Source organism: Amphiprion ocellaris, chromosome 9 (assembly GCF_022539595.1).
Source record: "Amphiprion ocellaris isolate individual 3 ecotype Okinawa chromosome 9, ASM2253959v1, whole genome shotgun sequence".
NCBI classification, from domain to species: domain Eukaryota; kingdom Metazoa; phylum Chordata; class Actinopteri; family Pomacentridae; genus Amphiprion; species Amphiprion ocellaris.
In genome coordinates, this window is record NC_072774.1 from 4,884,318 (window position 1) to 4,909,247 (window position 24,930).

Genomic DNA, 24,930 nt, shown 5'->3' on the forward strand with positions numbered 1-24,930 from the left:
AGAATGTTTTTTTTTTTTTTAACAGTTTGCTACTAATTTTTTGCAGTTTTTACAGTTTTTGAACAATACAGTATTTTTCCAGTATTTTTTCTGGCAGTCTTGCTTTTAGATGTTGTTTTAATTACAAAAACATTATATTAAAACATGTTAAATATTGTTAATAATTAAATTACACGAAAATAAATATGTATTTACATGTTGACTCCTCATCATTGCTGAGTTTCACTTTTTTTAACGTTATTGTTGTTTTTACAGGATTTTATTTTTATTTTTATCTTTTACAGTGTATCACAGTGTGGCCGAGGCTGGCAGGGTAGAACCGTTGAACAGGGCCAACCTGTCCGCCTGCAGCTAGCATCCAGGAAGAGGGCGTGTTCCGGCTACGGGTGCCCAGGTGAGTCAATCTGCTTCCCTCTAATTGGCCCACACTGACAGGTGTGACTCCACTGCAGCTTTACATTCAGCCTGAGGACGCGACTCCCGCATGGAAGCCGGAGGAGACGCACTGTAGGCGCAGATATCCGCTCCAAGACGCAAACCGGAGGCGCACAGCTGCGGGTCAGGATGAAGGTGCAGATCGTGCTGCCGCTGTCCATAATCGTGTCCGTCGCCCTGCTGGGGTTCCTCAGGGTGCTGAAGAAGGAGGAACTGACGCAGAACAAACGCAGCCGGTTCCAGGAAATCAAGGTCCGTGTGAGCGCCGACGTCCTGGGGGAGTATCTGAAAGAGAAGGTCGACACGGAGCTGCGGCTCGGGAAGGCCGAGGAGGAGCAGAAGACCCTGGAGGAGCAGGTCAACGCCTTGAAGGCCAATGAAGAGAAGGCCAAGGGGGATGTGGACATCTGCACGGCAGAGATGGTAGGCAGCAGGACTTCGTGTTTTCCGATTAATCTACCAGTAGTTTGGTCTATATAATGTCAGAAAGTGGTGTAAAATGTCAGAAAATAGTCCGAAAATAGTGTAAAATGTCAAAAAATAGTCCGAAAATAGTGTAAAATGTCAGAAAATAGTGACACCTGTCAGAAAATTGTGAAAAATGTCAGAAATTTGAAAAAAAAAAAAGAAAAATTAAAAAAAGTCAGAAAATTGGTGTTAAATGTCAGAAAAATATCAGAAATGGTATAAAATGTCAGAAAATGGTCGGAAAATAATGGAAAAAGTCAGAAAATACTCAGAAAATTTAAATAATAATAAGATAAATAAATAAATGTCAGAAAACGGTGAAAAATATCAGAAAATGGTCAGAAAATTGTAAAAAAAAATGTATACATATATAATGTAAATAAATATATAAATATGTCAGAAAATACTTAGAAAATGGTGTAAAATGTCAGAAAATAGTATAAAATGTCAGAAAATGGTCAGAAAATAATGGAAAATGTCAGAAAATAGTGAGACCTGTCAGAAAATTGTAAATAAATAAATAAATAAATGTCAGAAAATGGTGTAAAATGTCAGAAAAGAAGCCATAAAATAATGTTAAATGTCGAGAAATAGTGAAAAATGTCAGAAAATAGTGAGACCTGTCAGAAAATGTTAGAAAATTGTGAAAAATGTAAAAAAAAAAAAAAAATGATGAAAAATGTCAGTAAATCGTGAAAAATGTGAGAAAATGGTCAGAAAATTGTGAAAAATGTCAGAAAATAGTCCAAAAACTGTTTTAAAAAAAGGAGACATTTCAGAAAATGGTAAGATGTGTCAGAAAATGGTGAAAAATATCTTATAGTAGTGAAAAATGGCAGAAAATAGAGGAGAAATGTCCATTGGTGTTTCCCAAAGTAAAAGATGACAATAGTTGTGCAAAAATATTCAGTTTGCTACCACAGAGAAGGAAAGAAACCAGAAAATATTCACATTTAAGAAGTTCAGTCAGAGAATTTATTTCCCTTGAAACACTTCTTAAGCCTATTAATTGATTCACAATACAGTTATTGATTAATTAGTTGACAGCTAATCGATGAATTCTTGCGGCTTTAGTGGTGAGAAAATTCAGGATGCAAGCCGAGAGCACATGAATGTTGTTAGATTTACTGTAGTTCACAGTGGAGCTGAAACTAACAATATTGTTCATTATTATGCAGATTTTATTGTATTTTTAATCAATTGATTAGTTGCTTGGTCCATGCAATGAAAAAAATATTTATATTTAAGGAACTGCAGTCTGTGAACTTTTTGTTTGACAGTTCTAATAATATTTAATGACTCCTTTCATAGCTGTAGTTGACTAACTAATTCAACTAACTAATTCAAATCAAACTGGATATTTTCCTGGGGTACTATTGTGTAAAATGTAAAATAATCTTCAGTTTCTGCTTGTATACAGGGCAGGCCAGGGGTCCCAAACTGATGAAAATCTTGAAATTTAGAACACAAACTCCAACACAACACTTTGTTAAAATGCGTTTTCTAATTTAGATTTTAGATTTTTATTTAAGTAAAGGAGAGCTTTTCAATATTTACCCTTCAGTGTTGATTGGCTGTTACTCATGACAGGTAGCCAATCAGAGTGGGGTGGGCGGGATGTTGCAGAGTCAAAGTGATGCACTGAAATAATGAATTTATTAGCAACTGATATGGGAAAATGGTGAAAATGCAATGGGATAACCAATAATCGGTCGACTCCTTGGTCTTAGATTTGCAAAAATGTTCAATTCTATCTGTGAAAACCAAATATATTTCCAATTATATGATAAATGACAAATAGCTCCTGAGCTACTATGTCTTATGATATTAATAAATGCTTGAAAATGTGGATTAATGATGTATTTATAAGGGATTGGAGTTTGCATATTTATCCTGTTCACCTGCACTGCTGTGATCCGTCCGTACGAAGTTGATCTTGTGGCTTCTCAGTGGATTAAGAGGATTTCTCACCGTACTTATGAGAAAAAACAACACACTAACCTCTTAAAGTACTGAAAATTGGGATGTGGATCAACTTAGTTTTGGGGGGAAAGTGGGAAAAATAATCCTGTGCAGCAAACTAAAGGTGGAAAAGAGGAAGAACATGGAGCGAATCCTCGCGCTCGATGATTAACTCGGTTGATTTATCTAATCTGATGACTAAAATGTTCTGTTGAAGAAGGATTCCTATTAACAATGTCGTGTTCGTTTTGCTGAGATTCTCTTTTTATTCTCTTGTAGAAATCTGAGACGGATCAACTGGCGGCAGTAGAGGCAGAAGTAAACATGCTGAAAGGTGAGAGATGCTGATATTTTGCCTCTTTTTTTTTAAAGCACGTGCTGGTTTTTGTGAACGCATTTAATTTTTTCATCCAGTGACATTTTGATGCTTTAAATGAAACACTCGCAGGTGAATTTGAGAAGGAGAGCAACAGCTGGAAAACAGAACATGAAGCACTGAAGCAGGAGCTAGAAAAACGGAGTCCAGTGTGCAACTATTTAAACAGAGAATCAGGAGCAATGAGGTACATTTCAAACTTTACTGGACTTTAATCTGCTGAGCATCCAGAATCTAACCCTGCCTCCAAAAAAGTACATTTCTACACAACTAAACTGCATTTGAGGGAAATATATTATCTGCTAGATTCCATTTCTTTGTGACATATCTCAGATATCTTTCTAATCACCCAGAAAATGGAGGAGAAGCTTCAAATATGTTGTGGAAGAGTCATATTTGAACCCAAACCATGCTGTCTTCCTAAATCTAACCAAACAGCGAGTTAAAATAAAACTGAAGACTAAGAATTATGGCCCCACATGACACACAAAACCCACTCTCTTGGGTTAAAGACTTGTTGCTAACTTCTACCAGTCTTATACTTTCCAGATTTGAAGTACATGAAGGTCTTGGTGGTGTAAATTTTGTCATTTTCTGGCAGACGTGCACTTTCCAACCCAAAAGTTGTGGCGATTACGCAAGGAGATTAGTAGTGTGCATGCAAAGAATACGTAGATACGACCTACTGTGCATGTATGGAGCTGATTAGACCTAAAAAGCAACAACTACACATCTGTAGGTGTCTATACAGGAGTATAATCAAGACTCTAAGGCCAGTTTATGCCTTCTGCATCCATGTGTTGTCATTTGTCATCCACCAAAGTAAAGGATTCACACCGGCTGATTTTATGTATCTACTCATGCCAGGAAAACAACAACAGCTTAAAACAAATGCATTGTATGAGCAGTCTCCTTCATCTACAACTTTACAATTCATCATTAGAAGAGGTGTAGTGGAAGTAGGAAGTTCTAAAATCTCCAGATATCCCATGCTCAGTAATAATCACAGCTAACATGGTGCTGCAGCCAAAGCTAAAGGTAGTAACTGTTGTATGCCGAAAAAGGAGCAAAGTTAGAAAATTTCATTAGCGTCCGCAGAAGCACTTTCTGTTTTTCTGCATTTGATATGAAGGATGATGCAACAGATTTATTGTAGTATGAATAGAAGCACGTTCATGTCTGCTGTCTGCTTTCAAAGTCCGAAAACGATCATGCGGAAACCAAAAATTGGCCTTAAGTGCAGTTTATGACTCTTTCAAACTGGAAGCCTTTAAAATATCTTCTTAGTCTTACTTTTGGGTTCTCAAAATGTAAATCAGAATGCAGTTTATTTGTATAGGAGCATCATTTTTAGCGGCAGTGTTGCTGGAACAGTACAGTATCCATGCAATTACTACATTTATAATTTCTTTAAACTTTCCTTTAAAGAACTTTGTGTGGTGCTGAAGCCCAGAAAAAAGAAGACCCAAAGGCGGAAGAACCTAAAAAAGAAGAACCAAAGGCGCAAGAACCTAAAAAAGAAGAACCAAAGGCGGAAGCTCCTAAACAAGAAGAACCTAAAAAAGAAGAACCAAAGGCTGAAGAACCTAAAAAAGAAGAACCAAAGGCTGAAGAGCCTAAAAAAGAAGAACCAAAGGCAGAAGAACCTAAAAAAGAAGAACCAAAGGCAGAAGAACCTAAAAAAGAAGAACCAAAGGCGGAAGAACCTAAACAAGAAGAAAAAAAGGCAGAAGAACCTAAAAAAGAGTAACCTAACAGGGAAGCTCCAGAACAAGAAGAACATCCCAAGGCAGAAGCTCTTAAGTTGAGATGAGGTATTGCTTCCTGTGAATTTCTCCTCTTCAGAACTTTCACTGCTACATCTGTTAAAGAGACACAGTTCGTGATTGGGTGAAACCAGAGTCCAGCTTGTTGTTTTTGTCGGATTCTTGAGTGTGTTTATTTGGACATGAGCGTCCTGAAGGTCTACAACAGGAAGTTTATGGGTTAAAGGAACACGTTGAGCATAAAACCAGAGTTTATGGGTGTTTTAAACCTGCTAAATCTCCATTTTAAGTGATGCAGATGATGAGTTTGGGGTTTAAAAAGTGTCTCCCTTTCACCAGTTATTGTCCTGAGAGTTCTCGATACAGATTGAGGTTTTTATCTGCAGATGTATGCTAGTAATGCTAATTAATGCAAGGGAAGCTGACATGCATTCGGCTGGTAATGCAGAAAATGCATGAATATGTTGTTGTGTTTGGTGAGTAGTCCATTTAGTGTTGCTGCTATTAGACCACAGATTGGAAAACTGCTTATTCTGTTGGCACTTATCTCCAAGAATTGTCAATTAATAGCATTATTTTCACCAAAAACTAGCGATTTCTTCTTTATGCAACAGCGTCAGACCTAAATTCACTTCAATATCATGTTTAAATCCATGAAATTTAATGTTTCAGAATTCTGAATTGAGTCACTGTGTGGTTAAATAAATATATTAGCATTACTGTTTTGCGGGATATGCAGTAGCAGCACTTTTTACCAATAAATCTGCTCGTTTTGTGCAAAAAAAGAGTCAAAGTGCACCAATTTTCCCCTTTTAAGGGCTTCACATGCAGAAAACCTGGTTAACAAAGAAAGTTGATTATCTTTGATTGGGTTTTTAGGTTTTTTTAAGCCAACTAAGTCAAAAAAAAAAAAAAAAACCCTGGCTTTTTCAAACTCACTTCATGGCACTGAGGAATCTGGTTATCTAACAGAGCCTGACAGATCTGTGATTGGTTGATGATTAATGAACACTTTTGCAAACTCCAGAACACTCCCTTAATCGTTGGCCATAAAATGAATGACACAGTTTCCCTCCCAGACTTAAACAGGTCAACACCTCCATGCTTTCTCCCATCTATATAACTTTCATTTAAAGCTGCAGAAATGTTTTCACTGCTGCCTTTGTTTGAGTTTCTGTTCCACTGACTAAAACCAGAAACTTGCAACTGAATCCCAGTTTCTTTGACAGTCATACAGCTTCACTTTCACTGCTGGACCAGATATGTGTTGCAGAAATCTGTAATTTAATTCTTCCTTGCCGAAAGGAGCTTTTCAGATCTTGACCTTTCCTTTTTTTTTCAGTACAAATGACGTCACTTTTATGGTTCACGTGTTTCTAATTACAGATTTCTACAATTCAGCAGCAGATATCTACAGTTTAATTCTGATTGGTTGAAGTTTCCTCAGACCTATCTCACTGTCTGTTTAGATTCTTAAATGAAGTTAGAACTGGTCAGAATGATGCTGTAGAACCTCAAACTGGAATCACAACTAGTCAGAATGTAATCACAGCTAACTTGAGTTAGCGTTTTGTCTTTAAAATGACGTTGCAGATATCTGGAGCTACGTCGAGTTGCACCAGTTTTACCTCCATGTCAGAGCAGTCTGAGGACGAAGTTCTGGTAAATTTGGACGACAAGTTTCCAATGAACGTAGCTCTGGTTCTCCACAAACTCGTGGGTCTTTCAAAACCATCTGATCTACCAAAGAAGCCTCTATTACTTCTGCTGGGCCAACATCCAATGAGAAGCATCATAGCAAGTCAGTCTAGTCACAATGACATTAGAGATCTCTTTAATTCAGTTTGAGTTACAGTAACAGCTGCAGCGATCTCAAACCGACTGGCTAAAATTATCTGTTATTTTACTTCTGTGCCGTCCAACTCAATGCTAAATGCTAAAAGGGCTCAAAGCTAGCATATCTGGGTTTAAGAAATCTGGGATAAGTTCTTGAATTCCTGCTCCTGACCATGCAAATGCACTCAACCTAGCTTCTAAAGCAGTTACCAACCGTAAATTATTATTCTATTTTCGTGTGTTATTTATTTTTATGCAACAAAATTAAAAAAGATTGAAGTTGTGGGTGTTTTGGTGTTGGTTATGTTTATTTTTTTTTAGCTTTCGGTGTTGGTGTAAAATGCTTTCTCTAATAAGCTGACCATGTAAAAAAGAACCAAAGGCAGAACCACTTAAACCAGAATACCCAAAGGCGAAAGAACCCAAAAAATAGAATAACCAAAGTCGGAACAACCCAAAAATAGAATAACCAAGGGCGAAAGAACCCAAAAATAGAATAACCAAAGGTGGAAGAACACAAAAATAGAATAACCAAAGGTGAAGAACCCCAAAAATAGAATAACCAAAGGCGGAAGAACCCAAAAATAGAATAACCAAAGGTGGAAGCTCCTAAACTGTCCATCCAAACACATTCAACCCAGCTTCTAAATCACTTACTAACTGCACTATTACCATTCTAGGATAACAGGGTTTTTTTTATACCGACAAATCAAAGATAAGATGGTTTTACTTTAGCTGACATGTTTCAGCTGCAGTTTTCTTCAGAGCGTCATCCGACGTGTGCTGACGTGTCGTTTTTTTATCAGGTGCCAGGTCTGACGGATCTGTCAGAATCTGTCAGACTGATTAAAAAAGGACACGTCAGCACACGTCAGATGACGCTCTGAAGAAAACTGCAGCTGAAACATGTCAGCTAAAGTAAAACCATCTTTGATTTGTTGGTATAAAAAAGAAACGTTATCCTATGATAATAAACAACAAAATGAACATCATCCAACTATTACCATTCTATTTCCGTGTGTTACTTATTTTTATGCATCAAAATGAAAAAGATTGAAGTTGTGGGTGTTTTGGTGTTGGTCGTATGTTTTTTTGTTTTGTTTTCGATGGTGTAAAATGCTTATTTGAACTGACCGTGTTTTGCTTCGATGCTCACAAAGAAGGTCATCATGAGAAGTAAAGAATGTTACTGACTAAACAGGGTTGATAGGAAAAGTTATCCTTCAATCACTAACTCAGGGGCAGCAGCAGTGTTTGCTGTAATTCAGCTGATTTATGGCGCCGGCTGTGCACCGGCTTTGTTTTAACACAGGGGTTGTATGTCTGCAATATGTTCTAAATGATGAATTTAAGTTAAAAAGAATAAACCAAACTATGAATGATATTGTTATATACACGTGTTTCATTATGTTTGTCAGGTTTTTGTGAATCTACGACTGATTATTTGTGTCATGTGTGTCTCCACAGCAGCCTTTCATTTAATTCAGTGGTAGAAGAACATAAATCCTTTATGCAAAATATATTTTCTTACAAATACAGGATAGCTACAGATTATTATTCTTACTTTATATGGATTAATGGGTAAAATAGGGGATTATCAATGTCATTATTATGTATATAATATTACAATTCAGCTTTTCTTCCTGCAGAAGTAGGACGAGTTTTACAGTTTGAAATGCTTTATGATGGCATGTTGTAATATTGGAATAATTCAGGTGTACAAATCTGAACCGAAAAGAGATTTTGACGTAAAATCATGATACAGAAAGTTCCAAACTGCAAATTGACAGCATCAGTTCCTCAAGTATGTGACAAAGGAAACTCTAAAAGGCTTTCTGTGTATCAGATGATCATTGGTGTGCTGTAAAACAAAAACAAAACTGGCAGCAAGGATGTCAGAAGAATACATTAAAAATGGTGAAAGACTATATTGTAAATAAATAATGGCAAATATCTGGAAAATAATGATATTTTTAGAGGATGTAAATGCAATACATTGGTGTAATTTTACAGTCAAAATTACTGTAAACAATTTTGATGTGCACATTATGCACAATTTTTTCCTTTTTGTATATTTTTGTTTTTTACAATCAACATAAAAAGGAAAACTTTTTTCTGTGATTTTACAATTTATTTTTTGTAATTTGACAAAATAGAGAAAATTCCTAACTTGACAGTCAAATGAATATTTACCATTTTTCATAGACAACGTTTTACTCCAATATCTGTGTAAGGGTTGTATTTTTGGAGCCAAAATATACAGTAAAAATAGTATAATTTTATGGTCAAAAGTTGTAAAAATTTTTAAAAATTATAAATATATATAACTAAATAAAAATTAACTAATTAATTAAAAATATTTAAAAATATATATTTAATGTGGAAATTATTTACAATTTCAGCCTGATTTTTCAACTATTAACGTAAAACAAATATTTTTTTATCCCAAGTTTTTCTAGTTATCTGTAATTTAACAAAACAATGAAATCTGTAAGATAACAATACATTGTTTTTTTAAAATATAGCTAAAAATTACCATTTTATATTATTAATAAAAGTTTATTTATAAGATATCTTTGGATTTTTTTGCACAAGTGGACAAAAAAAATGACAATATAAAACAAGTAATATAACCACAAAGCAAAGGATAAAAAAAGAATAAATGAGGCGGACATAAAATATATCAAGAGAAAAATAAAAACTGCAAACCAATTAAGAGTCTTCTGATAAGTTTTGAGGTGTTGACAGCTTATTTAGCTCACTGTGTGTCTTCTAGCAGATTTAAAACACCACACTGACATGTTAACAAGGTAAAAACTTGATTTTCAGCTGAGGGAATATTCAAAATACAGTTAAATTGCTAAAGTGATATCAATCAGGACAAGGAGGCAGCTCTGCATTATGAAAATACACATAAGTGCCTCGGGCTTTCTTTTCCTGCAATATTTGGCAAAATGTGATGTAATATTTTATATAATATCTGTGCAGATGCCTTATCATGTGCCATCCGAAGCCTCAGAACAGCTGCATGAACCTTGTAGTCAGATTATCATCTTATCTGCTGTCATCTAAGGCCAAAAATATACTGCAAAAATTTGATTTTGCAGAGATGCTAACCTTACTTAACCCTCCTGTTGTCCTCATTTATGGGCACCAAAAAATATTTTTCCTTGTCTGAAAAAAATCCAAAAATTCCGCAAAAAAATTCCCCAAATTTCTGAAAATTTGTAAAACCTTCAGTAGGAAAATTCCAATAATTCCTTAAAAGTTTCCCTTAAAAGTTTTATTTAAAAACAAAATTGGCAAGAAAATTCTTGTAAATATTTTCAAAAAATTAGTAAAATTCTTCCAAAGAAATCCTAAAAATATCTAAAGTGATTCCATATATATCAGTAAAACTTCTAATATTTTCTTTGATTTTTTGTGAATGTTCTTAAAAAGAAAAAAAATTTTGTTCATTTCTTTTTTTCCACCAAAAAAATGTTCAAAAATTTCCCAAAAAGGTTGAAAATGTGGAAATTTTCACTGTGAAAATATGTTTTTTTCCCACATTTTCAAACATTAAAATGGGTCAATTTGACCCGCAGGACAACACGAGGGCTAACGGTCATTTTGTATTGCTACCACTCAGTCAGTCCTGTTTATATCAGCTGCAGACAAATCAAATCGCAGTCATTGGGTTGGTTTAACCTTCATTAATGGAGGTTTAACTGCCTCATTGTTGCGTCTAATAAACTGGCACCTTGATGGAAGGCAACTGGAGGTTCTGTGAGTCCTTGAGAACAATGCAGCCAAACTGGAATCTTCCCGTCGACGTTACCGGAGCACATTGACTCACAGAGTACACAGGGAGTGGGGCTGGTTGTGAAACAGCAGCTCACCTGTATCCTGGTTCCACAGGTAATGATTAATGCGTGCAAACAGCAGCAGGAAGTCAAATATCACACAAAGAACGTCTTCCTTTTTACAGCTGGATTACAGGCTATTTTTGTTTTTACATTTGACTACATGTAAATCAACAAAAGCAGGAAATGCAAAGTGGACTTGGCACCAGACAAACCTCCTCCATCTCTTCTCACTGTCAACTTCCTCTTTCACTTTTTGGCCTTTTCCTCTGTTAGATAACTCGTCCATCTCAGATATGGCTATTAAATAATCATTTTTAACCTTGTGAGCCTCCCCCTTTTCCCCCCAGTGACCTCTGGGTTTGTTGAGAGAGAAACTGACCAATCCCAGCAGCCGAATCCTCGGTCTGTCACTCCCAATAAATTCACTGTTTTATCCTGGTGGAGCTCCGGCTGTGCAGTTTGTGCTCCGGCTGATCGTGAAGCTTCGTTGTTTCTGTCCTCCTGCAGCTGTATGTGTCTGGAAAACATGTTTCGGTGAAAAAAGAAGACATTTTAAGCACGAAAAAGCAGTAATTTAAAGGATAATGACACGGCAGCTTTGTAAAGCAATACTTAGAGACATTTCAGCACGTTTTCATCCATAAGGAACATTTTCGACAAGAACTAAAGACTTCAAGGATCTACATTGTAAAATAGGATATTATTATTAAGGTTTTATGGAGATTATTTTGACAGGAGAGACAAAAAGAGACACAATCTATGTTTTAAATCACAAAAACAATGATTTTTCTGCATGTTTTCATCCATAAGGAACATTTTCAGCAATAATTAAACAGCTTATTGTTTCTATAAGGATCTATATTATTAAATATGATATTATTGAGGCTTTATGTAGACTTTCTGACAGGAGAGGCATAAAGAGAAGCAATCTAAGTTTACTCATAAAGAACATTTTCAACAAAACTAAACACCGTAAGATCTCTATAAGGATCTACACAATTTTATATTATTATTAAGGTTTTGTGCAGATTTTTTGACAGGAGAGACAAAAAGAGAAGCGATCTACAGTTTAAATCACAAAAATAATAATTTTCAGCATGTTTTCATCCATAAGGAACATTTTCAGCAATAATTAAACACCTTACGGTCTCTATAAGGATCTACATTTTTAAATATGATATTATTAAGGTTTTTTTTTTTTAGATTTAGTGACAGGAGAGACAAAAAGAGAAGCAATCTATGTTTTTATTCACAAAACAGTGATTTTTCAGCATGCTTTTATCCATAAGGAACACTTTCAGCAATAATGAAACACTTTATGATCTCTGTAAGGATCTACATTATTAAATTTCATATTGCTATTAAGGTTTTCTGGGAAGTTTTTGACAAAAAAGTGGAAAAAGAATTGATTTGTTTCATAATTTTGATGCTATTATGATGTGAATAAATTGACATTTTCTTCTTGTTGCAACAAAATTTTATTCACAAATTGTACATTTACATGTACATTTTACATACATATATGTTAGAGTTTTGTGTTTTTGTTTGTAAACTGTGGTATCACCTGAAAACAAGCAAAACAAAAGAAAAACAATACAGAAAAAGACAAAAGAAAAGCAAAAACAAGAACAAGAACAATGCAAACACAAAACCAAAACAAAATGAAGCAAAGCAACATTTAAGAACAAGAAGAAAAACAAAACTAAAAATAAAACAAAACTAGAAGACCAATAAGAATGCAATGCAAAGCATGTAAAAAACAAACAAAACAGAAGCAAAAACAACACAAATCAAAGCACAACAAGAACCAAACAAAAACAAGAATAACAAAACATACACAAACACAATAAACAGACAAAAAAATAAAACAAAGCAATAATAACAACAAGAACAAGAAGAAAAACAACACAAAAACATAAAAAATGGGAAATCCACACTCTCCTTGTAGAGAGATAACAACAATATCATGAACTAATTTGGAAGAAAACAATGAAAAACCAAATAAAACAAATATAAAATCGCATTTGTGGTTATTGAGTGTGACGATGTGGTCTGAATTTGCAGTTTGTGGTGAGTCTTGATCACAGAAAAGGTTTAAAAATCTTCTTTCCATCTTCACTTACACTTTATTTCATTTTATTTAAATTAATATGTTGGTGCTGCATCCTTATGAGCAGCAAAATGTCAAAACACATCTATAAATCTGCCTGATATGCACACTAAATAGACGCTTCTTCCAGATTATAATTTGCAGGAACCAAGGAACATGAGACAACTTTGATTATTTTTGATAAATTTCTGCATTTGAACCTTTAGAACATCCGAGGAGGCTGAAAAGCAACTTATTGCACCGAATATAAGCAATGTTTTGCCATTAAATGGATTTTGTAGTTTCCTTTTTGAATCATTTTGCTCCACATCACGCTGCCATCGCTGCCCTCCATCTGCCGCAGATTAAAACTCTCCCCTCGGGCTCACAATTAGGCAATCAGAGGACTATCATTCCGCCCCAGTAGGCCCACAAGGTCAGCATCGGACCAGGAGAGGAAACAAAAAGCCTCCACTCGTGACGTGGAATGTGCAATTTAATGTGCATGTACAGAAATGTAAAAATACAACGTGCACCTGTGGTAAAAATAGAAGTTGTGAGTCGCTGATGACGTCTTTTGATGCTTCTAAATGGAAAATAATGACGGAATGTTTCTAAAACTGCCAAGAACTGGATGCTTCTGTGGGTTTAATGCTATAATAATCTGCAGTTTTAGTCTCACAATATGCAAATATGTGTCTAATTAACAGAAGAACTCACTCACAGGGAGGTGAAATGTCCTTCAGCGTCTAAGTAAAGCATCATATCCACCAGACGACGTGAATTCAGCCACATGTTCGAGTCCCACAGTCTGATAAGAGCATCACCAGTGACAGCCAGAGGTCACCATGACTTTGGAGTTGGTCTTTTTTCTGCCCCGATACGACAAATCCAACACAATCAGTTCAGTCTCACAATGCAAATCAGACAAATCAAAACGTACAAGCAGCGTTAAAGTTCCTTTTAACAGATTCTCAGCAGTTCTGCCTGGAAAAACGACCAAATCTGAGCTAAAGATTGTCTTTGAAGTCACTTTATTCTACATGTTTCATTTAAAAATAAGCTTTTTGCACCAGATTCTGTAAAAAAAAAAAAAAAAAAAAAGTTAAAGCTGCAAAATGAAAAACTAGAATTTTCAGTTGAACTGCAGGCAGACATAAGACAACAAGAGAGAATGAGAGAAAAACATAACATACTAATATATGTATATTAACATTAAATATATCATTTTCATTAAAGAGCTTGCACATACTGGTGGATTAACCATTACAGAAAGACAAAAAAGACAATTTGGATAATCAGCAGTGCTGTTAATTTAGGGCAGCAGTGGCAAGCACCTTAGACTGGGCGGTGGTCTAATACCACATAAATGAGACAACATAAATGACCTAAATAAGATACAAAACAACACAAATGAGACAGAAATGAACCAAAACAAGACACAAGCTGAGAATAAACTAGACAAAATGGCAAAAACAAGACATAAACTGAGACGACAAGAGAGACGGAGGAAAATCAGAGCTACTGGATCAATAAAATAAATGCAGCATGGCTCAGAAACAGTGAACAGAGGAGCAAGTTGTTGGAGATACATTCAGCATGGTGAAACATCTTTCTATTAGCATGAAAAATGTCAGTTTTATGGAGGTTAAAATAAAAGTAAATAGTAAAATATCCATAGTACGTTCATGCAATTCCATCCAAAACAGTAACTTTATGAGTGTTGATCCATTCAACAGTTCAGACCTAACGATAATTTAAGGTAAAACAATCAAACAAACAAAAACAAAGTAAATCTGCACTGACTCTTCATGATCTTAAAGAACTAACACAACAACTTATTGAAAATTTGTTCAGCGTCTCTCTAAAATACACTACTGTTCAAAAGTTTGGGGTCACCCAGATAATTCCATGTTTTCCATGAAAACTCACACTTTTATTCATGTGCTAACATAACTGCACAAGGGTTTTCTAATCATCAATGAGCCTTTCAACACCATTAGCTAACACAATGTAGCATTAGAACACAGGAGTGATGGTTGCTGGAAATGTTCCTCTGTACCCCTATGGAGACATTCCATTAAAAATCAGCTGTTTCCAGCTAAAATAGTCATTTACAACATTAACAATGTCTACACTGGATTTATCATTCATTTAATGTTATCTTCATTGATCTTCATTATCTTTCTTTCAAAAATACGGACATTTCTAAGTGACCCCAAACTTTTGAACAGCAGTGTATGTTCTCAATAGTTTCTGAACCTGAATCCGTTTCTGGGCGTTTTCAGCTCCTGGCACATTTGTCCTCACAGATTTTACAGCCTACAGCTTCAGATTGTTTCATGAACTCATAATTCATCTCAGCTCAAACCTGAAGTCACAATGAGTTCCATGACAACTAGGTAAGGACACAGTGTTTGCACTGCATGATTTTTGTTGTGTTGTTTTTTTTTTTAGCCTCCTGTCCAATTCTTACTGTGGGTTCATTTTTCACTGCAATGTAAATTCCTGTACCTCTATGGAAACAGAACTCAGAAATGTCTTCTGTGTAGAATGACACGATTAGAATGAATCATTAATAAAGACAAAACAAAAGTTTCAAACTTTTTCTTCTTTCATTTGTTTTTTGTTTGTTCGTTTTTTTATTTAGAGAAAAAAAATGGGATCGGAACATTTTTTCTCCACATGCCCACAGGTGATATCAGTGGGTAACGCAACATGCTACAGATGTTTTACTGTTTACATTCTGAACACTTTTGCTAAACACACCCTGCAGTTCAGCTCAATTTGCCTTAAAAATCCCTGGGGAAAAAAATCCCCGTTTTTTTATTTGTTTGTTTTTTTTACTGAATTTTGATGCAGCAGCATACAGAATAAATAACATTATGCAGTTTTGCTTTTTTGGTTTTTACAGTTTGTGGTTCCGATTAAAAATAAGGCATAATTTTGATTTATTTAAAAAAAAAAAACAAAAAAAAAAAAAATATATATATATATATATATATATATATATATATATATATATATATATATAAAAATAAATATATATAAATCTATTGGGGTTTCTTTGCATTTTTGACATTTTGCTGAACAGACTGCAGTTTGGCCCAATTTGCCTGAAAAATCCCAGATGTTTTTCCATATCATTGTTGGTCACAGTTGAGTCACTTGAAGCTTAATGATTGCAATAAGGAACACAGAATGTTATGTTGGTTGTTTTTTTTTTTTTTGTTTTTTTTTTACAGAATCATTAAAGTACAAATGGATCATTTTTTTGGCATTTTTAAAATAGAGACAGCTCAGTTTATTGTCATTCAAACTTGTTAAAAACATGGAATGAAATTCATTATGCAGGTCCAGCAGTGTAACCAATAAATAACATTATGCAGTAAAATAGCTCAGAAAGGCCTATGATAAATAAGTGAAGAGTTAAATAACCTAGAATCCTATAATAAATAAACACATAGTTTAAAAAGCATGTAGAATAATGTGATTTTTAAGAAATATCATGATTTTAAGCTTAGATTTGGTTGATTTTTCAGATGGAGCCACACATTGGACATGATACATTCAAGTACTGTGGGAAACTTAATAATGCAGTGATTTTTTTTTGGTTTTTACTGTTTGTGGTGCTGATAAATTGTATAATTTTGACAATTTTTTAAACATATATCAATCTCGCCACCATTTTTTAGGTTTCAGAGAAAGTGTTCAAAGTGTATAAAACATGTAATCATAATTAAATATTGGATTTACATGCTTTCTTTTACATTGTTTATTTTAATTAAAAACTGCAGAAGCATCATTAGTAAAAGTCCTTATTATAACTAATACAAACACACATCCCTTGACATAATTTCCAGCATTTATCTTCTGATATATCTGAATTTTTACAGTAATCATCGGTGACAGGATCCAACAAGTGACGGACGAAGTGACCGTCATGTTTCACCTCCCTACAGGCGACAACTGAAAGTTATTTGACTGTGTGCGTGTGTGTGTGTGTTTGCACTCACAGCAGGATGAACATCACATGTATTGATCAGGTTAATGTGGGGAGGAAAGGCTGCAGGCCACGGCAGCTGATCAATACCTCCTCTAATTACCCACAGAGGGGATTGCAGGGGTCGGTTCCCCCCAGAACGTATAAAAACGCAGCCCCAGAGTGGAAAAAGCTCACAGGATTCAAACACTTTCAACAGTTTTTCTACTTTTTAAGCTTCAAAATAGACAGTTATTTTATTACTTTTTTTTAATGCCAAGATTTTATTCTCAGGACTGATGGTGGATGAAGAGAATCTGTGAGTATGATTATTTCTGTGTTTGAGGGTATTTCACAGAGAGTTTCCAGTGTCTTCTTCTTCTTCTCCTGCTGCTGCTGCTGCTGCTGCTGTTGTAAATGTCACATCTCCTGAAGCTAACAGAGACACTGATCTCAAATACCAAATGAATCTCTGGCCCTGAGACCTGTGTCATTCCCCTTTTGTTCAGGTCTTTGTTAGTGCTGTACATTAAATCCTAAACAAGCAATGAGGTGATCTCTGCCCCTCCCTGATTCTGCTTTTCTTTTCCTTTTTTTTTCTCTTCTTCTTCTCCAACAGGCTTTTCCAGTCGCCCAGAATCCCACTGGTTGGCTAGAGGCTGTTTGATATGTTTGATATTCGGTTGTTCTTGTTCTTTATCATGTCAACTAAATATCAGACATATTCCTACAGAGTCTGGCACTGACTTCTGACCTCTGAGATTAAAAAAAAAAAAAAAAAAAAAACGAAGGCCGGTGAGCTCACATGTTCAGGTAAATTAAGGTTTTGGATGATATTTATTAGAGTTAGTTGCAATTTCTGCACAAAATAAGCATCATCTTAAGTACAGACACAGAAATAAATGCATCAAAGCTAATTTATAGTTAAATATTAGCATTTTCTTTTAACCCTGTAAAACCCAGTGTTGCAGTTTTATTTTTTTTAAATATTTTAAATTTTTTATTTTTATATATATATATCTATATATATATATATATATATATATATATATATATATATGGTTTATTTTATTTATTTTTAAATTTTATTTTAATTTTATTTTTTATTCATTTTTTTTCTATATTTTGGTCTTACAGGGTTAATGCTTTAAACAAAAACTACAAAAGTGACTCAGAATATTAGATTTACCTGCTCTTTCATTCTCTCCAACACACACCCTCCCAGTGTCTTTTTTTGTTGTTTTTATGGGATGGAGAAACATCCTGCTTCATATGCAAACAGGCGTAGTTGTTGACGCCACATTTCTGTGTCAGGAGGAGCCCCAGCAAAGACAAACACTGACAGATATTATCTGAAGAGAGCACAGAGAAGTCAGATCTACACTTTACTGTCTTCTAAATGTAAAGCTTTCTAGTTGGTATGAGTTCTGCTTCTCTTAAGGAGTTTTTTTTCCTTTAATTTTCATTCAAAATGTACAAATAATTGCATTTCTTCATCCATGCAGGACCTTAAATAAAGTCTGACGTTGTGTTTAATTGACTGGTCCATTATTGTCTCTGCACAACTGAGTCACATCTTACTGCATCAGATCCAGTCAGCTCTAATGTGGGCTTCAGCTGTTAATAATACGATTTAATTAATTGAGCTTGCATACGCTGTAAAAATGATGCTAAAAAATCCTTTTTCGTAATATAGATTTTTTTGCTGTACTTTCGAAACACACAACAATGTATATAAATTTACAGAAATCGAGAGTAAAATGACATTTCAGGTCTGCAACTGTGAATAACAATGAAATTAAATTTTTTGTATCTAAAAAGAGTGCCAAAATGCAAATACATTTTTAGTTTTATCCTGTATTTTTCAAATACACTAAAATATCAATTTAACTGCAAAAATGTACATTAAAAAAGACTTTCAAAATACAAATTTATCTTAATTTCACAAATATGTTCTTTTATTTAAAAGATGAAACTGTAAAATTCAAGTATAGTACTTTGGCAATTAACACAAAAAATGTGTATTGGTTCTGTAATTTTTCATAGATTTGTTTCTTTTATGAGCGATATCTGGTATAATTACAAAAATTTTCAAAAATAATTCAATGAGTTTGATTTTTATCAGTGTATCTGCAAGTCAAAATACAGCTTTTATCATTATAAATAATGTATAAGATTATCTATTAATCTATGTATTTATATATATTCTATTCTAATCTACCATAGCATATTATATTATATTAGGTTATCTACTGACTATTCAGTTTATCTCTATCTTTATTTTATTTTATAAAATAAAGATAGAGCTATATATATTATATTATATTATATTATATTATATTATATTATATTATATTATATTATATTATATTATATTATATTATATTATATTATATTATATTATATTATATTATATTATATTATATTATATTATATTATATTATATTATATTATATATAATTACATTATATTATATAATAGGTTAGTTTAGGTTCTAATGACTGTTCAGTTTAGTCCGATTTTTTTATATTATTTATTATTATTATTATTATTATTATTATTATTATTATTATTATTATTATTATTATTATTATTAATAATAATAATAATAATAATAATAATAATAATAATAATAATAATAATAATAATAATAATAATAATAATAATAATAATAATAATAATAATAATAATAATAATAATAATAATAATAATAATAAATAAAGCCAGAAAATATGATGACAGATGATGGATGCATTATAACATATAAAACTGTGTAATAAAGTCTTTGTATTTTACATATGATGTCGTCTAACACTAAGGCTAGAAAATGTGTTTTAATTCAAGAAAATTACAGAATTTTAAGGGCATGTTTATGTGTGTTTTATTATATATAGTTTAACAGTGTAGTGACAACATGCTTCTGGACATTCAGCTCCTCAACGTCCTCCTTTGCAGTCAATGAAATCATTTTTTTTTTATTACATAACAGTCTATTTCCAAGAGAATCAGTCCTAATGTGGGAGCACTGATGTGAAGAATAATATGCTTTTTAATCAACTGTGGAACAACGTTGTGATGTTGATTCCAGATCACTGAAGCATTGCCTTGATCCTCCCATGCTTCAAAAAAACTATTCTGATAATAATTAGGAAGCTAGATCGACGTCGGAGGGCACATGGGGGTAAAATGTGAAAACATCTGGAGGGCTTTTTTAACTGCTTTACTCTTGTTTTTTGGTGTTTTATTGTGTTTCTTAACATTTTATTGTCTATTTTTGTCATGTTACTTATATTTGCTTTCTCATGTTTTCTTGTCTTTTCAATGTTTTGGTGTTCTTAATATTTTACTGCTACCTTTTTAATGTTTTTTGTGTCTTCCACTAAAGTTTTATTTTTTTATTAATGCTTTACTCATTTTTTTAGTGTTTTGTCATGTTTTCTAGCATTTTATTGTCATTTATTGAAGTTTTCTAGTTGCTTTTTAGTGCTTTTATTGTGTTTTGCAACGTTTTATTGTCTTTTGTTCATGTCTTACTGCTGGTTTTAATGTTTTGTGTCTTCTAAGATTTTTTTTACATTTTCTTGTCTTTTTCATGATTTATTGTGCCTCTCTTTTGATAAAGCACTTTGTAACTGAGATTCAGAGGTGAATTTAGTTTTTTATTTCTTGCTTCTATGTCAAAATGCACAGAAGGCATTTCTGAGTTCTCTCTACTTCTTCGTGGTTGTTCTGTTTCCATAGAGATGCAGGACTTTATACTGCAGTGAAAAATAAGCCCACAGTGGGGAAAAATGTGACAGGAATTAAAAATAAATAAAAAAAAAAAAAAAAGCCCAGAAACTGCTTGGAGTTCAGCGGGTCTTTAACTAGTTGTCGCTGAACTTGTTGCATTTGGTTTGAGCTGAGATGAGGTAAATGTGGAGCTGCAGGCTGTGAAATCTGGCAAACAAACCTGTGATTGTGTGCACATGTGTGTGTTTGTTTGTGTATGTGCATTTAAGTGCATGTTATCTGAGGACTCGAGGTGGTTTCTTCAAATAAATCAACACAAAGAACAACACACAATAATATTTTAACACCACAATCAGACTCGTGTTGTTTGCACAATGATTCATTTAACCCTCCTGTTGTCCTCATTTACAGGCACCAAAAAATATTGTTTCCTTGTCTGAAAAAAATCCAAAAAATCTGCAAAAAAAATTGACAATTTGCAAAACCTTCAGGAAGAAAATTCCAATAATTCCCCAAATTTGGCAAGAAAATTCTCGTAAATATTTTCAGAAAATGAGTAAAAATCTTCCAAAAAAATCCTAAAAATATCTAAAGTGATTCCATATATATCAGTAAAACTTCTAATATTTTCTTTAAGAACATTCACAAAAAATCAACCAAAATCCAGCAAAATTTGCTGGATTTTGTTTGATTTTTTTGTGAATATTCTTCAGAAACATTTTTAAACATTTCTTTTTTTCCACCAAAAAATGTTCAAAGATTTCCCAAAACGTTGAAAATGTGGACATCAGAAGTTTCACTGTGAAAATATTTTTTTCCCCCACATTTTCAAACTTTAAAACGGGTCAGTTTTGACCCACAAGACAACACGAGGGTTAAGCTGAAACTAAAAAGCATCAGTGAAATGGTCATTTCTTCAGACAGACATTTATCTGAAGCATCTTTCAGATCTCTGTTTGAAAACTGTAAAACATTTTGACAACAAGAACACAAACATGGCCTTTTTGGGGATTATTTCTGGAGCTCTGGGGTTCAAAGGTTCCTGTTTAAACTCGTGCACACGTTCAGCTCGGGTATTGAACAATAGGCCACCAGCTGCTGCACCACTGGACGCTGTCAGAGGCCTGATGGGGTCAAATGGCAGCTCTGAGACAAATGTTATCTGAAGGAGTCACACTGTATACTCTGGGCTCCGGATGACCAACATCGCTGTAATAATGTGTGTATTTGTGCGTGCAGACGGTAATTAAAGAGTGTTGGGAGGGTTTGGAGGATGAACGGCAGCAAAGACGGTAAAAAACGTGCTGCTGCTGTATAAATATCTGCAGGGGGAGAAAGAGCATCAGTCCAGGAGAGGAAGCGAGGAAGAAGGAATACAAACAGGAAGCTGGATGAGAGGAAGAAGAGCAGAGCTGAGAGATCAGAGAACACGTAGAGCTGGAAACTTCTAAACAGGTGAGACTAGAAATTTCAATTCTGGCATCTCAATGTCAAATTTTACATTTTTTTTTTAACCTTTTCACAGTTTTTTTATTCACAGAAATGGCAGCAGGAGCTCTGTTGGCTTTACTCTTGTTCCTGAGTGTCAGTGTTCCATGTTTCTCTGTTTATAACAGCGGTGAATGCTTCTTCAACACTAAAGGTACAGAAAACATGATGTTTATTGTATGTTTATGTGTTTACAGGCACATATTAGAGTCTTTGAGATCTTTTCTGAGGTACTTTGAGTATTTTTCAAGAGAGAATATTGTACTCTTCACTATATGATAAAGCTGTATTTCACAGTTGTTAGATCCAAAACATGCAGCATGTTCAGTTTAAAAATTAAAATGCATAAAAATGGAACAAATGAACCAACATAAGGTGGTTGCACATACATCTGCTGCAACATTTAAATGCTGTTTATACATCAAGCATAAGTAAATAAGAATTTATAGGTATAATTATGTAATAAATTTTCTGCATTATTACTGGTGTTGTACATTTTTACCAATAATACACGTTTTTAAAAATCTGTAATTTTAGAGATTTTTAAATTTTACTTAACACATTTTTTCAGTTATTTTGAAATTCACAAAATATCAATAAAATTAGAAAAACATCTAATTACCTATAAAATTTTATAAGATTTCCATTTTTAAAAAGGAATTTCATATTTTAAAACATAAAATGATTAATTTATTGGAATTTCAAAATATTTATTTATTAATATATGACACTGTTAAATTCTCTAAGAGATATTTCTCATATTAGATACAATTAGTGTTATTTATTTATTCATTTACTATTTATTAACCTGTATTTAGCCAGAAGAAATCCTACTGCGATTAACAACGTCTTAATTTCTCTGGTAATTAACAGAAAAAACAAATACTGCTTCTGTATTTTCATATAGAATTGTTTGTCAGATGAGAAATATATTCTATAATTGCAAAAGTTTTCACACAAAATAAATGTTGAATAAGTAGTTTTTGTCAGTATGTGATATCTAAAAGAAGCAATAATTTGCTAAAACTATAGTTTTTTATGATTAGATTTATATATATTTACCAGTATTATTATATATTATAGGTACTGTCATTGTTTTTACACACTTAAATATTCTTCATTAAATGTAAAAAAAATACACATGAAGGCAAGAAATTGTACTTCGAAAATACGACTCAGTAATATTATTATTAATATCCTTATTTTTTATTATTATCTTTTTTTTTTTACATATATATGCATTTATCCACATGTACACGTATATAAATCCTTGTCAGTTTCTAAGGTACTTAGCTGAAAATAATGAAGTGAACCAAGAAACTGTCACTAATCCACATGGAAATTGCTATTTTTTTTAATAAAATGGTTATTATCTGTTATTTTATGGTATTTTTTGGTGTCTCAGCAGTTCAGATTTTTTTTTTTTCACTTTTTTCTTTCTTTATAATGCATTAATGTACTTAAATAGTGTTTTTAATGCAGTGGAATGGACTTACCGTTTTTCTACATCCAGTCAGACAGCAGATCAGATTGTTGTCTGACAGTTATTAATATTTGTATTTCCAGGGAGCTGTGAATACATGGGGCAGCTATACGGCATCGGAGAGAGCTGGATCACCACTGACTGCTACCAGTGTGTCTGCATGGAGCCTTTTGGAGTCGGATGCTGCGACTAGTGAGCATGTTGTCTCCTGTTTCAGTACATCTGGGTGTAAAATTCACACTCTAACGTCACTCTAATCTTCCCTACAGCCAATCAAAGCCTGTCGACTACCCAGACTGGTGCGAGATCATCCGTAAACCCGACTCCTGCACCAGCGTGGCAGTGATGAGGGTCAACCATAAGCTGCCCTGCCTCTGGGGACAAGGACGCCTCCGAACGCCCGGACAGCAGCCGTGGAGATCTGACAACGATCCTTTATTTTGAACCACTCAGACGGAAAATATGCAGCAATAGATAATGTGTGATGTTTATTTTTGACGTAATAAACACATTCAGGGGTTTTATTTCATCATGAGGGTTTTGAGAGACTAGTTTTGCAGAATTTTCCAACAACATTTGCAAATAACTTCATATCCTTCATGTCAAGTTTTAATTTCAGTATTTTGGTGTTGATGTTTGTTTTTTTGTCAGTCTAAACATGTAGGATATTTCTGTTCATTTTTAAAAAACTTATATATAATTTCTGGTCTTGTTAAATGTATTACTTGTAAATATCCTGAATAAACACTGACACTGTGTTTATTTGCTGGGCGTGTTAAATTATAACTCTCTAACTGGACTCCACAGCATCTATACCTGGACGATGACAAACATTAATTACATACCTGCCTGACCTGTTATATCTACTATGTCAGTATTGTCTGTCTGAGAAGAAGACAGAACAAGGTGTAGCTCAGGAAAAAGTGGTGTGTACAGTGGCTGATCATGCCTGACAAAATACGCTCATAGTGTCTGTACCATTGTAAAACATTACAACAATAGAAAGCATAACAAATACAGATATAAGGAGGAAAAAACAACAGTAAGCTGCTCCTGTTAATGGACAGATGGTAATTCATGTCTGTAAACAGACATGAATTACCATCTGTTCATTAACAGATCCCTATGAGAAAAATGTCACTTTATTTGGGTGATCTATCAGAAGGAATAACAGGAAAACACTGAATATCATCTGAAAATATTAACTGTAGCAGCAAAAAAAGAGAGTGATCACTCGTAAATGGTTACAAACCAGCCCACCTACAGTAAATAATTGGAAAGAAATTATGAAGAAGATTCATGAGATGGAAAGACTGACTTTCCTTCTGAGACTGAGAAAAGATGTATACAATGCAAGATGAACAAAATGGATGAAATACTTGTCAGGATAGGGAGTGTGGTTTAAAGCTTTTGTGTTTGTACAGTTCAAATGTTATTCGCCTTCCTCCTGTGACACATTTTATCA

The 24,930-nt window shown here is 33.7% G+C and overlaps 2 protein-coding genes across 3 annotated transcripts; both read left to right on the forward strand.

Annotated features, from left to right (window-relative positions):
- Positions 1-421: 421 nt before the first annotated feature.
- On the forward strand, positions 422-8,225 carry zgc:174935 (uncharacterized protein LOC796019 homolog). The gene is made up of 4 exons (XM_023291879.3): positions 422-858; positions 3,145-3,199; positions 3,314-3,428; positions 4,670-8,225. The coding sequence occupies exons 1-4, from the start codon at positions 565-567 to the stop codon at positions 4,989-4,991; spliced, it is 786 nt and encodes a 261-aa protein (XP_023147647.1). The 5' UTR covers positions 422-564; the 3' UTR covers positions 4,992-8,225.
- Positions 8,226-21,792: 13,567 nt separating this feature from the next.
- Positions 21,793-24,223, forward strand: msmp2 (microseminoprotein, prostate associated 2). 2 transcript variants are annotated; one of them, XM_023291871.3, is made up of 4 exons: positions 21,793-21,949; positions 22,035-22,136; positions 23,549-23,657; positions 23,735-24,223. In XM_023291871.3, the coding sequence occupies exons 2-4, from the start codon at positions 22,037-22,039 to the stop codon at positions 23,907-23,909; spliced, it is 384 nt and encodes a 127-aa protein (XP_023147639.1). In that variant the 5' UTR covers positions 21,793-21,949; positions 22,035-22,036; the 3' UTR covers positions 23,910-24,223. The 2 variants fall into 2 exon arrangements, with proteins under 2 accessions (XP_023147639.1, XP_035813877.1); XM_035957984.2 differs by having other exon boundaries at positions 21,806-21,949; positions 22,020-22,136.
- Positions 24,224-24,930: the final 707 nt, after the last annotated feature.